Source organism: Schistocerca nitens, chromosome 1 (genome assembly GCF_023898315.1).
Source record: "Schistocerca nitens isolate TAMUIC-IGC-003100 chromosome 1, iqSchNite1.1, whole genome shotgun sequence".
Classification (NCBI taxonomy): Eukaryota; Metazoa; Arthropoda; class Insecta; order Orthoptera; family Acrididae; genus Schistocerca; species Schistocerca nitens.
The window spans coordinates 838196814-838212993 of NC_064614.1; the positions used below are offsets into that span (position 1 = coordinate 838196814).

At 45.4% G+C, this 16180-nt stretch overlaps 1 protein-coding gene across 1 annotated transcript in view; it reads left to right on the plus strand.

Annotated features, from left to right (window-relative positions):
* Window positions 1-15288, plus strand: part of LOC126208398 (sodium channel protein Nach-like) — a 239755-nt gene extending 224467 nt beyond the window's left edge. The window contains exon 11 of the mRNA XM_049938887.1: window positions 15044-15288. Coding sequence (XP_049794844.1) covers window positions 15044-15288 — 245 coding nt within the window. The remainder of the gene's footprint in view (window positions 1-15043) is intronic.
* The last annotated feature ends 892 nt before the right edge of the window (window positions 15289-16180 follow it).

Sequence of the window (16180 nt, forward strand, 5' to 3'; positions counted from 1 at the left end):
AAATCCAATCAAATATTTAAAGGTCGCATGAGAGCTATTGTTCTCCGGTGGCTGTGATATCGTGATTTGCGTGGCATGTAAAGCGTACTTTTATCTCGCTTTGCTCATTGACCTGACCTCGGTGGATCGCTCTGTACTTTTTGCAGACACACCAAAGATAAGAGCATAAAAAGGATAGCGTTTTTTATGTCAAATGTTTTCTTTGTTTAAAGTTCAACCGAACGCCTGCAAGCATGCCATTTGATGTATTCACATTTCTCATGTCATTGCCTTTTTAGTGGTTGGTAACTTTTATCGTGCTCTTCTGAAAAGTGCTGACTGCGATTTTGTATTTTGGAGACTTACATTCGAAGTTTCTTTCCTCTGAAACGAGAGGCAACGGCGTTGACCGTATGTCACTTTACGATGTTAACAACGTTATCATATTTTTTCAAACTTCGATTAAAATAAGTCATGGCTCAAGTGACGAATGCACTATTTGAATAATATGTTTATTCACCATTGTCGACTAGTTTGAACTTAACGACAACGGTGAAAGCGGAACCCTGACAATTGCCAGCGCTGTTGCCAGCTTTCAACTATGAATAACAAAAGGATGTAGGCTAGACGCCGGGGCGAAACTTTCACAGAAAACAATGGTCGTCAACAGAGATGCGGCAACACGGAAGCATTGCAATGTAAATGCACACAAAGTCGCTTTACGTGACTGGTTTCGGCAGACGCACGAAGCAGCCGCCAAGCGAACTTAAATTGTCAGATCTCTTCCTGACGTATCGTTGGACACATATAAGGACATGAACGAATAGAAATATTGACGCGTCTGGTCACACAAGATTGCTAAAATTTGGTTTTAAGTAGAAATTGAAATTAATCACTGGAAAGAAAACTGTTGAAATTAACTGGAGCAGACTACCATTGTTGATGACGGCTGCATTTTTGTTAGCGGCCCATTGCTGTAAAATTTAGAAAAGATTACATCTTTTAATACCATCACCAATTTTGCGGGGCTGGTATCTGTTATTTAAGGGCGAAGGAAAGACAGTGGCAGCGGGCAAGGTAAGGGATAAGGAGCACCAGGCATTTAAGTTGCAACCACATTTCGTTACGCACAGGGGTTTGTTGTGTAGAAAGACGAGGTGTGGACCAGGCGTGGTGGTTCCAGAGGGTTTCTGGAAGGAAGTTTTAAAGCAAGCTCACAACCATATGTTGTCAAGTCATGGTAGGCAACGTGCGATGGGCGTAGCAGAGCAGTTTTCGTGCGGGAATAGGAAGTGTGACGCGGAGCAGTATGTTAAGGATTGTGTGCCGGGCGCGCAGAGGGCTGACATTACACATCTGAAAGTGACGCTACAAACGTTACCAGAGACGTCCAGTCCATTTTCTGCGTTAAGGTTGGATGTCCTCGCGCCATTTAATAAAACACCTGCAGGAAATAGGTACATTCTGATGATCATCGATCATTTTTCTCGATTTTTGGCAATGGTACCGATGCCAGACCAACGGCAGGCGTTAGTAGACTAGTGGACATTAAAGTATTGGGTGCCCGAGATCATAATTACGGAACAGGGCACGAATTTTGTTTCGGATTTAATGGAACAACTACGCCGCATGTTGTGTATATGGAAATTGCGAACAAGTCCGTTTCGTTCTCAGAGCAATGGGAGAACCGAACGCGTGCACAAGTGTTGATCTATTACGTAGTTTCCAGGTACGACGACTGGGATGCCTATTTACCTTGTATACAGTTTTCCTATAATTCGAAGGTTCATTTGCAGTGGGTTTATCGCTATTTCAGATGGTGTACGGCAGGAGGATGCCACCCCTTTTGACGTTTTGATTCATAAATTAGGACCGGTGTCCCCCTCTGAATGTACATTACATACAGTTTCCTTCGCAGTGATCCTTCGGAAAATGATTGAGATGAATCTGCATTCCCTGACTGCAACAATTACTGTCGGAAATGAAATAGATTCTCATTGACAAGGCGTGCTATTCGTCTCCAGTTCCTGAGTTGAGGATATTTTTTTGTAGCTCTTGTTCTTACAATGTATTACGTGGCTTCGAAAGTTACACCATTCCTTATAGGGACGTTGAACAATCCCTTTCGAGACATCAAGAAATAGGGCCGACTCCCTCACAATGTGCAAATGAGCATGTCCAAACTGGGTAGCTTCATTCTGCTATTCTGTCAAGAGTCCATGTCGACTCGTCTCACTACGGTGATTCCATACAACCGAGTGGCACATATGCACCAATTCACCTGCCATGACTTACGTCAGCGGTTGAGACACACCTGGTCGCCTAATATTACTGTTACAGCATTTACAAGTTTCAAAAGCGACAAGTATGCACTTTTAATTGGTTAACTAATATATTTAAGTTTACACAGCGTAAATTTCAAAAATTTTTCTCGATCCATGCCGTCTTTGAATCAAAGGTGTTTCCTCAGTCTCCAGTGAATGCTGGATCCTTCCTGAAAGGAAACTCCTTGTGTCCATTGAACGTCTGGATAGAAGCCGTTCAGCGTTAAAGCAAATCAGTATTGACCTTATATCTGCCTTGTTGCAGAGCGTATAAGTCACCGCAGATGGTTCAAATGGTTCAAATGGCTCTGAGCACTATGGGACTCAACTGCTGTGGTCATCAGTCCCCTAGAACTTAGAACTACTTAAACCTAACTAACCTAAGGACATCACACACATCCATGCCCGAGGCAGGATTCGAACCTGCGACCGTAGCAGTCGCACGGTTCCGGACTGCGCGCCTAGAACCGCGAGACCACCGCGGCCGGCTCACCGCAGATGGGGTCTTCATGAAATACACTGCGTGAAAAAAAAGAAAAAAAAAAGAAACGATCTAGAAGACATGAATAGCACGTCGAAGCATCCAGAAGACATGGACAGATATATCAATATAACTTCGTACATATACACACCATGGGCTTGTAAACGATTGGAGTTGCAATTCTCTATGACAGGCAGAGCGACCACCAGAGTGCATTTGTGTTGCTCGTGTTTGGTGTTCTTCTCAGTCCTGGTAGTGTGTCTAACGAGCATGAACAGAGTCTGATGCTGAGTGATCTCTGTGAAGGAGGCGGAGATGCAGCGTACTCATGTGAAACAGCATTACTACCACCAGACAGAGTTTGAAAGGGCCTAATTGTGGGTCTCCATATGGCCGGCTGGTCGAATTGTGTAACATCCAAATTTGTGGAGAATTTGGACATGATAATGGTCTAGTGTTGAGCTTCATGGAAACGTGAGGGCAGTCATACTCGCCGTCAAGGTTACGGTCGACCGCGTCTGGCCACCGCAAGGGAGGATCCCATTAGTGTACGACTAGAACATTGTAACCCCTACCTATCTGCGCTTTCGATCCGATGACAAGTAATGGATTCCCTGCAATATTCTGTGTCATTCTGCACATCCGTCTCATGCGGTGGCTGCCGCTAACACCGCAGCAAGAACGGCGGAAATTGGACGTCACATTCTCCCAATGTTTTCGAGAGGCACAGCGCTGTTACTCATGGCGCCACAATGTGGGGAGCCATTCAGTATGACTCCCGACAATGCCTCGTAGTGAGTGAGGAAACTGACTGCACAACAGTACGTCACGGACATCTAGCACCCTCACGTGTTACCTCTCATGCGACAGTATGATGGTGCCTTTTTTCAACAGGACAATGCTCATCAACACACGGTACGTAGCTCTGCAGACGGCCTGCGTGATACTGACGGACTCTCGTGGCCAGCAAGATTCGCATATCAGTCCGCTATAGGACACATGTGGGCTCAGCTCGGACACCAACTCTGTCCCAATGTCGGGATATCAAGAAACAGTTACAGCTGTGGGCCCGCTTGAATCGGGAGAGTATGCAACGTCTTTATGACACACTTCTGCATGTATCCGGGCCAGAAATGTTGCAGCGCCATAGTGATAAGTGGATACGTATTGCCAAATTGTTTGTAAAGTTTACTCTATATTGTAATCACTGAAAAAACGCACATACCCTCTCAGCCTGTGTAGTTCCATTTCATTTCCCACATCCTACTGAGTGCTTCACATTTTTTGTCAGGCAGAGTATAGAGTGAGGTTTCAATTGTTTTATAACATAATAAATTATCCACTACTCTGACTGCACTTTAGATATGAATGGCATACTTAGCGTTTCTGAACGCAATGCTAAAATAATACGAGGGTTATCCAGAAAGTAAGTTCCGATCGGTCGCGAAACGGAAACCACTGGGAAAATCCAGTAAAGCTTTGCACAGATGTGTTGGGCAGTGTCTCTAGTACGCCCGTCGATCGTGCCGCGTCGCTCCTTTCAATTTTGAGTGAACAGTGAGCACGTAAAGATGCGTAGGGAATAGCGCATCCCGCCAAGTATAAGGGCCTGGTTAGAGATTTCGCCTGTGTCGTGCAGCCCACATAACACAACTGTCGAGCAGTTCCTTCTTCATGACAATTCTCGGCCGTACACTACAGGGACAATGAAGACGTTCCTGCAGCGTTTCCGATGAGAAGTGTTCGATCACTCACAATACAGTCCGTAATTGGCTCCCCCTGAGTCTTATCTGTGCTCACAAGAACCGCTGGCTATGAAGGCAAAATTTTTCCACAGACAACCAGCTGCAGACCACTGCCGAAAGCACAAGCGGCTGCTTTCTATGACAAGGATATTGGAAGGTTGATACAACACTACGACAAAATGCGAAATTGGAGCGACGACTATGTAGAGAAGTAGGTGGAAGGTATACCTAACTTTTTGCAAATAAGACGTTTCTGATTTCCATTGTGGTTTCCATTTCGCGACCGATCGGAACTTATTTTCTGTACAACCCTCGTAATTACTTTCCCATTGCAGGACGACATGATTATCAGACTCATAGTAAACGGAAAAATGTGCAAGCCGTGATTCATTTTAAAGCACAAAGGCGCAACGCTCCAAAGCAGATGGAAGGTTAGGGTGCAATGTTCCGACGATGACGAAGTCATTAGATGGGTAACACAAACTGCAGCTGGAGATAGACCAGGAACGATACTGACGTGTTACGTTCGCAGGGACATATTTACCATTCACCGTCGTCCACCGTAGTTCTTGTTATGTTGGGCTCCGTATTCTTGATTCTGGAATTGCCTGTGTTGCTCGCATAATGATATTTTGGCATCATTTAGTAGGCTGTTATGATTATTTAACGTTTTATTTGCATGTCGGATGTTATACTTACGAAGTATGCTTTCCAAGCTTCGTGTTTCTCGTATTTCCTTATTGCATAACATTGTTATAAGCACTGAGCATTAAGCAGCTTGCAGCAGAATGAAAGTCAATGCAGAACTCGTATTGCAATTGCACGAAACATTAACTACATTTCTCCAAAATGGCGGAAATGCAATTTGCGTTAAGACATCGATTATCATTCTAAAATTTTTTGGAAAATTATTCCATGAAAAATAGCGATCCATTAATATTACAATTTATTTCGTAAACACAGTCTTGGTCGCACTTAAGTTGTTAATTTTTATTTCTAGACGACACGCCAACACGGACGGACCTGCTCCACGCCCGCGATTTCTACTGTCATCAAGGAGTGTAGGTCTCATGTTGACCTCTTTAGATGATCGAAACCGCTCATCTAAAAATAAAAAATTAACAGCTTAAATGCGACCCTCTGGCGCGATTCACATGCGTTGTTTGAAAGTGGGATAAAGGGAAAGGCAGTATTTTGATAGCATATTTGAAACATCAACGTGCTGCTTGGTAGTCAGTGTGTCTTCATTGAGGGTTGTGATACCACGACTGCTGCCAGTGTTGCCCAACTTACTGAGCAACATTGTACATTGCTTCTCTAGCTTCGAGAAGACACCGTCAGGACCTACATATAGCGCAGTACATCGCGACCACAAAGTGCCTACACATGACATCGACTGTAATGGTACAGACGGAGACGGAAAGTATGCAGTGCCCAGCTGGCCCATCCAGCTGTTTGCTGCTGGCATTTGGGATCCGTGATTGATCGGCACTGTTACTGTTGTTGACTTCGGTCACAAACATGATCACTTGATCTGCAACTGAACATACCTTGGGCATTGCTGTACAGTGATAACACCACGAGTGTTGCTTTCAATATAGCTGCTGCACCCTTGGTTATCCCCTGCATCAAATTCGCCAACTACACAGCGGGATTGCTTCGCTGTCTCCTCCGGAGGAAAGCGTACTGTGGTAGCCATGTCTGGCTCCTAAAGATACAGCCACCAATCACACAGAAAAGAGCCGCGGGTTGCCGCCCGTCAAGGGGCCTACAATTCAACCACACCTCACAACTCCAGCGGCAGCCGCTGCGGTATTTGTTGGCGCCACATCTGCCGGTTACAGCGCTGCTGCCGGCGGCACTAGCTCGCCTCCGCAACACAGGCACGACCTCGCAGTATTCCTCCGCCGGATGGCTATATGAGACATCACTCAGCAGCTCGCCAATCACTCTGCGAGTTTGCGACTTCTAGTTAATAATTCATGATTTCGACATCGACGCTCAGTGAGCACCATCATCCATAGAGCTCGATATGCCAGTCGGAAGTAAGAATCGATAGTGTAGCAGATACGTACTTTATCTACAGTAGCGCTTCCTTACTGTGACAGACGCTGTACTCAAATTGTACATTCAAGAACGGTTATCGAGTAATCCAGTTTCTCATCAGATCGGGGCGATATTTTCAGTTGTGTTTATTTAGAAGCTGTGCAGAACCTAACGTTATCGTGTATTCTCTCTTCAGTAATAAAGTCCTATTTTTCTTGATTACCTGGGTACATTTCTCGTCTTGCAGTATCCGTCACCCACACAACGGGATACAAAAAGAGTCGTTGCAAGAAGTCTCGAATGGTGTGACTGCGTAAAACAAATAAGTACTTGGTAAAGTCTTTAATCCTCGAACGCTACAAATTGCAAGACAAAATCTTCATGACATAGATTCTTATACCTTAGGTCCTATTGACAAAACTATGGTAGAATCAGTTGTGACAAATAATACACTGAATATGAGCAACTATGTTTTTTTTTTTGAAAAAAAGTTTGTCAGAATTCCCCTCCGAGAACTTGCAAGGTGGACAGTGGAGGGGGGGGGGGGCAAGAAGACGTTATTTATAGCAAGACTGTGGTATGAGTAACCGTTTACGCAGGATGTCCACATCAGAGTTAGTTTTGATTAGTGGCCTTGACGCATGAAAATGAGAAGTTGGCGACTGGAAAGTAATTAATACTCAGAATCGTTAAGGACAGGAGATGTTGAGGATTTCAGTAAAAGAATGAGAGTGAAACTATATTAACATCCCTAGTTGTAAATTTTCGATGTAAATAGCTTACCTACATTAACTTCTATATTGTTGTAAACATGAAACTGTGAAAGGAAAACAACTGTAATTTATCGCATAAAAAACGGAAAAAACTCTGTTTTCAACTTTGTGAATATCTTCTCAAAAACTCGAATTCACATGGGTACATGTAGCGAGCAGGGTTTTTCCTGTTGATAATAGAAGGGAAATAAAAATCCGCTGATGATGCTGTAAGTTCAGCGAAACATATCGGGGTAAAGGAAGAAAAATTACGTTTTGCTCGAGACAGATCCCACCCAAACACAAATTTGTGTCGTCTCACTACTGTCACTGACCGTCACGTGGCCAGGTTGATGAAGGTGTTGAGTAAATGAGAGGAATTCAGCTCGCAACATATCAAATGACAGTTGAAATACTTTCTGCAATTTGTTTCATAAAGGAGGAATACTGCACAGGTATGGAAGTGAGACATTCAGAAGATTGTCAGGTGCCAAGTGTACGAGTTCACAAAGGAAACCTCGGTTAGACTGAGTAAATTACATTTGCGAAATATCGGAAGTGATCGAAAAGCGCTATTGAAACGTATTTAACACAGGAAAGATGGGAAAATCATTAACCTAAGGGATTAGCATCGAGTTACTAACAGCACTTGACTCAACGGTTGATTGGTTAGCTGCCGTAAGACGTGCTTTGCTGGCGCTTCACAGTTTTCGCAGTTTTGACTGAGATAAACTGATGCTGCTATGTTCATCGTCGGCAGGCCAGTGTAGAAGTTGTCACAGAGTCATCTAAGTGGGAAAAAAAACCTGCAATCCGCGCGATTATTTACTTGTATAAGCCACGCATTGAATTTTCCTTAGTGTCAGACCACGTGTGCCAGAAAGATCCGATTTGAAACTCTAAACTCTAACATTCTACTGTTCGTGTCGTTTTATTATAATTTTAGATTGATTGTGTCAATATTCGTGTGTATCGTGTTATATTGTGTATTTTAGAATATTTTCTAATAACGCGTAAACCTCGTACCTTATCGTCAATTGTAAATTTTATTTGTGCATTTTAGACAGTTCGGATAGTGCACCCACCTTAAGAGCTACGCGTTCCTTAATTTCATTATTTACCAACGTGGGAAAATATATATTTATAAGAATTTTCCGACGCTTGCCAACGCACATTTCGAGAATTTTCTCAACTGGTTGTAAATCGGTGTTTGTGAATTACAATACCTCTAAGTAACTAACATATCGTGTCACGTTACTCTTCTTTTTAACAGTATATATCGTTTGCGTTTAGAATAAACTGTCGTCAGTTATAAAAACCAGTGACTGCCGGAACTGCCACAGTTTTTCGCTTATATAGGAATCACTGCTGTCTCTGGCCCAATCAGCGTGAGCCGAAAAGACACGTGCGCGGAGATGTGTCGGGCAGCTCATAGCAGTTGCGGCCCGCTGCGGGACCGAGTGACGTCAGGCGGCGCGAAGGGCCGGCGCCACGTTTGAAACTGCCGCTCCCGCCTCCCTACAAACGTCAAGCGTCCGCCGTTGCTTCCTTTCGACATCCAAAGTCCACTCCAGCGCACTAAGAAGTGCATACCACTGGTCTCTGTTAAAGTCGTAGCTGTTCATTCTAATGTCAGCCGCCTCTTTTGTATCGGAACCAAATATGCTGACGCGTGAGCCAAGACTGTTGTGTATTCAAATTGTATTTTGTGTCTGTTTTCCAGGCAGTTCTCAGCTATGGCCGCCTTGTCAAGCTCCCTTTGTTTAGTATGTCGCTTGTGCTCGGTACAAGGCTCTGTAACTGTGCAAATTGTCTGACCTATACAGACGCTGCCGCACTCGCAAAGGGCAACATAAACACCGAGCACACGAAGTGTTTTGTCGTTTAACAGGGTGCAACATATCTGCTATCTTAGGGCAGGCCGGAACACGTGTTAGTCCATGTCCCTGCAGCACACGTCCTAACTTGCTACTCGTTGCCCCCGCACGGCAGGAAAACAGCCGGCATGGGCTCTTCTGTTAAGTCACAGGCGTCCTTCTTCGGTGGCATCTGAAAGCGTTTGTAATGTCTCTCTTGCTACAACCATGCTATCTGCACAAACGTCTCAAGTGCTGCAATTCGGACTGTAGGTGATCGTCGTCAGAAATAACTTTTGCTCTGTGTGCTAACATGTTCAGGACCACTTTCTTTTGTACAGGGTTGGAGAAACTAAGAGCGTTCAAGTATCGCTCAGTGCGCGTCGGTACACTGAACGTCCAAGGTCGCCTCATGCCTTCCACTCTACTAAAACATCTATGAACAGTAGCTTGCTGAGACCTGAGTTTCTCCTGGCGTATACAACTTTCAAATAACTTCCGGGAATTCAGCCAGGTAACACTTTCAGCGACCGCCGATATTTCGGCGGGAGAACACCCCGCCATTTTCAAGGCAAACTGCAACGGACAGGCGGTGTACATGCAAATTTAAAACCTCGGTTCTCGGACAGAAGCAGGAAAGATGACACACACACACTGAACACTAGTGCCACCGAAGATGACTAAAGTCTGAGCTATCGATAGTGAGACTATGAATTCGCAGGTGAGGTAGCACTGACTCTGTCCCTCTGCTTTTGACATGGGAGAGAGCCGGATTCCAAACAGAGTTTAAACAGAAACCTCAATCCCCGTTAACGAGGTTGCTCGCTAATTTAATCTCATCTGCCTCCCTAATAACACTGTCCCAATAGCTGGACGTGCATGCCAATATCTCGGTGTTATTATATAACATGGGGTGACCAGTATCCAAGCAATTTCGGCAATAGCATATCTATTTGGCTGCTGTAATCGTGTGTGCCGTTTATGCTCAGTACATCGGTCCTCCACGGTCCTGATGGTTTGACCAATATGTGCCATGCCGCAGCTACAAGGTATACGATATACACCCGCCTTACGCAGTCCGAGATCATCCTTAACGGAACTCAAAAGTGCTCTAATTTTAGATGGAGGTCGGAAAACACATTTCACATCGTATTTCCGTAAAATACGACCGATCTTGTTGGACGTGTTTCCTACGTAAGGCAAAAAGGCAGTAGACTTAGGTGTTGACTCAGAATTATCATCAATCACCCGATGTACAGTGGGTCGATAGCGCAACGTACGTTCAATCTGTCTATCACTATAACCATTTTGAGAAAAAGTAACTACAAGATGGGACAGCTCAGCTGGCAAAGACTCAGCGTCAGAAACGACATGTGCCCTGTGTACCAAGGTACGAAGTACCTCTTCACGCTGAGCCGGATGGTGACAACTATTAGCCTGTAAGTACAAGTCGGTGTGAGTACATTTCCTATAGACTGCATGTCCCAATGATCCATCATCCTTCCTCCTAACCAACACGTCAAGAAAGGGAAGGCAACCATCCTCTTCCACCTCCATGGTAAAACGAATGTTCGGGAGGATCGAGTTCAGATGTTCTAGAAAGACATTCAAATTCTCCCTATCATGAGGCCAAACAACGAAGGTATCGTCAACGTATGTAAAGAAACAGGCTCGTTTCAAAGGCGCCGACTCCAATGCACGTTCCTCGAAGTCTTCCATAAACAAATTTGCGATCACAGGAGACAACGGACTACCCATCGCAACTCCATCTGTCTGCTCGTAATACTGGTCATTAAATAAAAAGTAAGTGGATGTCAACACATGCCTAAAGAGATTAGTTAATTCAGCACCAAACCTGGCCTCAATTAACCGCAACGAATCAGACAGAGGAACACGAGTGAAGAGAGAGACCACATCGAAACTCACTAAAATATCAGAGTCATTCAACCTCAGTCCCTCCAACAGGCTAATAGTTGTCACCATCCGGCTCAGCGTGGAGGGGTACTTCGTACCTTGGTTCACAGGGCACATGTCGTTTCTGACGCTGAGTCTTTGCCAGCTGAGCTGTCCCATCTTGAAGTTACTTTTCCTCAAAATGGTTATAGTGACAGACAGATTGAACGTACGTTGCGCTATCGACCCACTGTACATCGGGTGATTGATGATAATTCTGAGTCAACACCTAAGTCTACTGCCTTTTTGCCTTACGTAGGAAACACGTCCAACAAGATCGGTCGTATTTTACGGAAATACGATGTGAAATGTGTTTTCCGACCTCCATCTAAAATTAGAGCACTTTTGAGTTCCGTTAAGGATGATCTCGGACTGCGTAAGGCGGGTGTATATCGTATACCTTGTAGCTGCGGCATGGCACATATTGGTCAAACTATCAGGACCGTGGAGGACCGATGTACTAAGCATAAACGGCACACACGATTACAGCAGCCAAATAGATCTGCTATTGTCGAAATTGCTTGGATACTGGTCACCCCATGTTATATAATAACACCGAGATATTGGCATGCACGTCCAGCTATTGGGACAGTGTTATTAGGGAGGCAGTTGAGATTAAATTAGCGAGCAACCTCGTTAACAGGGATGGAGGTTTCTGTTTAAACTCTGTTTGGAATCCGGCTCTCTCCCTTGTCAAAAAACAGAGGGACAGAGTCAGTGTTACCTCACCTGCGAATTCATAGTCTCACTATCGATAGCTCTGACTTTGGTCATCTTTGGTGGCACTAGTGTTCAGTGTGTGTGTGTTATCTTTCCTGCTTCTGTCCGAGAACCGAGGTTTTAAATTTGCATGTACACCGCCTGTCCGTTGCAGTTTGCCTTGAAAATGGCGGGGTGTTATCCCGCCGAAATATCGGCGGTCGCTGAAAGTGTTACCTGGCTGAACTCCCGGAAGTTATTTGAAAGTTGTATACGCCAGGAGAAACTCAGGTCTCAGCAAGCTACTGTTCATAGATGTTTTAGTAGAGTGGAAGGCATGAGGCGACCTTGGACGTTCAGTGTACCGACGCGCACTGAGCGATACTTGAACGCTCTTAGTTTCTCCAACCCTGTACAAAAGAAAGTGGTCCTGAACATGTTAGCACACAGAGCAAAAGTTATTTCTGACGACGATCACCTACAGTCCGAATTGCAGCACTTGAGACGTTTGTGCAGATAGCATGGTTGTAGCAAGAGAGACATTACAAACGCTTTCAGATGCCACCGAAGAAGGACGCCTGTGACTTAACAGAAGAGCCCATGTCGGTTGCTTTCCTGCCGTGCGGGGGCAACGAGTAGCAAGTTAGGACGTGTGCTGCAGGGACATGGACTAACACGTGTTCCGGCCTGCCCTAAGATAGCAGATATGTTGCACCCTGTTAGACGACAAACCACTTCGTGTGCTCGGTGTTTATGTTGCCCTTTGCGAGTGCGGCAGCGTCTGTATAGGTCAGACAATTTGCACAGTTACAGAGCCTTGTACCGAGCACAAGCGACATACTAAACAAAGGGAGCTTGACAAGGCGGCCATAGCTGAGAACTGCCTGGAAAACGGACACAAAATACGATTTGAATACACAACAGTCTAGGCTCACGCGTCAGCATATTTGGTTCCGATACAAAAGAGGCTGCTGAGATTAAAATGAACTGCAACAACTTTAACAGAGACCAGTGGTATGCACTTCTTAGTGCGCTGGAGTGGGCTCTGGATGTCGAAAGGAAGCAACGGCGGACGCTTAACGCTTGTGGAGGGGCGGGAGTGAGTGTCAGTTTCAAACGTATGTTCAAATGTGTGTGAAATCTTATGGGACTCAACTGCTAATGTCATCAGTCCCTAAGCTTACACACTACTTAACCTAAATTATCCTAAGGACAAACACACACATCCATGCCCGAGGGAGGACTCGAACCTCCGCCGGGATCAGCGGCACAGTCCATGACTGCAGCGCCTCAGACCGCTCTGAGTTTCAAACGTAGCGCCGGCCCCTCGCGCCACCTGACGTTACTCGGTCCCGCGGCGGGCCGGAGCTGCTAGGAGCTGCGAAACTCACCTTCCATGCACGTGTCGTTTAGGCCTTCTCTGGCTGGACCTGAAGCAGCAGTGTTGTGTATATAAGTGGAAAACTGTGCCAGCCCCGTCAGTCAGTGGTTTCATTCCTGACGATGATGGCGGAGGTTGCCACCGAAAGCTCGAGAACTTTATTCGAATGAACATAGTTTGAAAACCGACAAGTTTTTATTGAAACATGCCACCGCGAAAGACCTACAAATTAAATTCAAAGAGCTTCAGCAGGCTTGGTTTTAAGTTTTTTGGTGACTGTCCTGGCTGCACCACCACAATTCAGCCTCGCTGTGTGTGCTGTTCCTGGGCGAGAGATGTGCTAGCTGCTGAAAATCAGCCCAACTACCGTCAAATGATTGGAAGATGCTGTCTTGGGAGGGCTACTGAGGGTAGTACACTAGAGCTACCAGAAGTACATTAAGTACTATCCTCATCTGTGGATACTGGCCTTCTGCAGGAAATACAGAATCTGTTACGAAGAGCACGTCGCGTTGCAGCAATGTTACGTGGCTGTGTACTGGACTGCTGAAAAAGCGCACCTTCCTGTCGAAGAAATTGCAGTAGCACGCATACTCGTCCGTTTGAATGTCACAGGAGTGTCAGTGGCAAGTATACACGTTCTGTTCAGGGCAGATAGGGACCATGGAAAACTTACGAGGTGACAATTATTGAACTCTTTAAAATAAAATCGTCATAACTTCTGAACGGTTTGCGTTACGACGCTCAAATTGCACGTTTGGCACCGGGGCATGACGGGCATTAGTATGCGCTATTTGCGCATGAAAATGTCACGGTACAGCGTGCCTAAGCGTATAACGCTTGTGAAAGTCTACTACGCGAGAAATAACAGTCCAACTGCGGCTCAAAGGAAGTTTGTGATCGACTTCAAGCTGAAGACAACCGTACCAAGGGTGCTAACAGTCAAGAATTTGATCCGTATGTTTGATAGAACTGTTAGTATTCATGATGAATTTCTGTCGTCTAAAACGGGTGAAAATGCCTGAAGACATCGAGAAGACACGCGCTGTGTTTCAACCAGTCCCAAGAAATCGATCAGCGAGCTGCACAACAGGTGGGAATCAATCGGGAGACATTGCGACAGATTGTTCTTGAAGATTTGCATCTCAGGTAAAAAGAATGGGATACAATGGTCCGGCAGCTTCTCGTAAGCCACTCGTCTCTGCTGAAAGTGCTAAACGGCACTTGACGTTGCACAAAGAGCGGCGCCACTGGACAGCGGTTGACTGGAAACGAGTGATTCGATGCAGTAAATCACGTTGCCCCGTTTAGCAATCCAATGGAACGGTTTGGATTTGGCCGATGAATGGAGAATGTTACATGCCGTCATGTATAGGGGGGGGGGGGGGCACAGTGAAAAACAGGGAAGTTTGTGCCATGGCATGGGGGTTTTTCTCGTGGTTAGGCTGTGGTTTGCTCGTTGCTCTTAAGAAAACAGTAAATTCTGAAGGATATGAATAAATTTTACAGCATTTCGCGTTAAATACAGTAGAGCAACAGTTCGGAGACGCTGACTGTTTGCACCAGCTCGACGACGTTCTATGTTGTAAAGCAGCAGCTGTGAAAATATGGTTTGTGTTCAATAATATTCCTGAAATGAACTGACCTGCCCCGAGACCTGCTTTTACTAAAATGCTGTTTGAAAGAGCTTTATTTACAGATACCCTGCAAACCCCCACACCCTCCTCCTCCCTCCACGTCTGCATGCACGCTCATAGCTGCTAGAATATGCAAATTTGTTAAGCTTATAATTAGCCAGTTGATCATTTTCTGCTTGGGTGCTGCCAGGTAACTTTGGTGGCGTGTGCGGGCTGTTCGTGGGGGCGAGCCTGGTGAGCAGCGTGGAGCTGGTGTACTTCGCGACTGTCCGCCTGGGCCAGGCGCTGATGGGCGGCCAGAGTGACAGGGCAGCTGAAGCGCCGATTCATCAGCCTCAGCCGCGCAGCGTCTTACCAGCCGACACCGTGAGATGGCAGCAGGCGCGCCGAAGCGTCCGTGGACGCCTCTACTGGCGCGAGTTCAAACCATCCTGACGCTTAGCTTAATTGTTACAATGCTTCCAAAACGCGCTTAAAATCCCACCTAGACAGCACTGTTTTACCCTCTCGCAGAAATTAGTTCTTACTAAAAGTTATACAGGGTGCGCCATCAGGTTGTTAGTGCTGTCCTCAGGCCGAAGACTAACTCTATCTTGCACAGACCTCTTCATTTCTGCGTAACTACCACAACGCACTTTCATTTGAATTTGCTTACTGTAATCAAGCTTTGGTCTCCCGCCACAATTTCTACACTCCTTCGTTTCTCAACTACCAAATTTACAATTTAGCGATGCATCAAGTTGTGTTCTATCAACGGATCCTTTCTTTTAGCCAAGTTGTGCCACACATTTTTTTCCCCCAGTTCGATTCGGTACCTCCTCATTCGTTATTCCATGTAATTATCAATATTTTCCTGTAGCACCACATTTCAAAAGTTGCTATTTTCCTCTTGTCTGAACTATTTATTATTCACGATACACTTCCCTTCAGGACTACACTACAGAGAAATACCTTCAGAAAAGATTTTCTAAGACTTAGATTCACCTTCAATGTTAACAAATTTCTCTTTCTCAGAATTGATTTTCTTGCTATTGCCAGTCTGCGTTTCATATTATCCCCAACAGTGTCGTAGCGAACGTAGCTGGCACCCGGGATGCCACACATTATTGACGCCCAGACCCCCCCCCCCCCCAAATCCCTCCTCCCACCCACCCTTCCTCTCGGCGCCTGGGCTACGACAGTTACGACATTATACTTTATTGGCACCCACCGTCCACAAACAGATATAGTAATATAATATATAGAATTTACTCTAATCATAATATAGTTTCCGCAAAATCCGTTCGGTGCCCCTCTGCAAGTGGGGTCCGGGCCATCATAGACACCA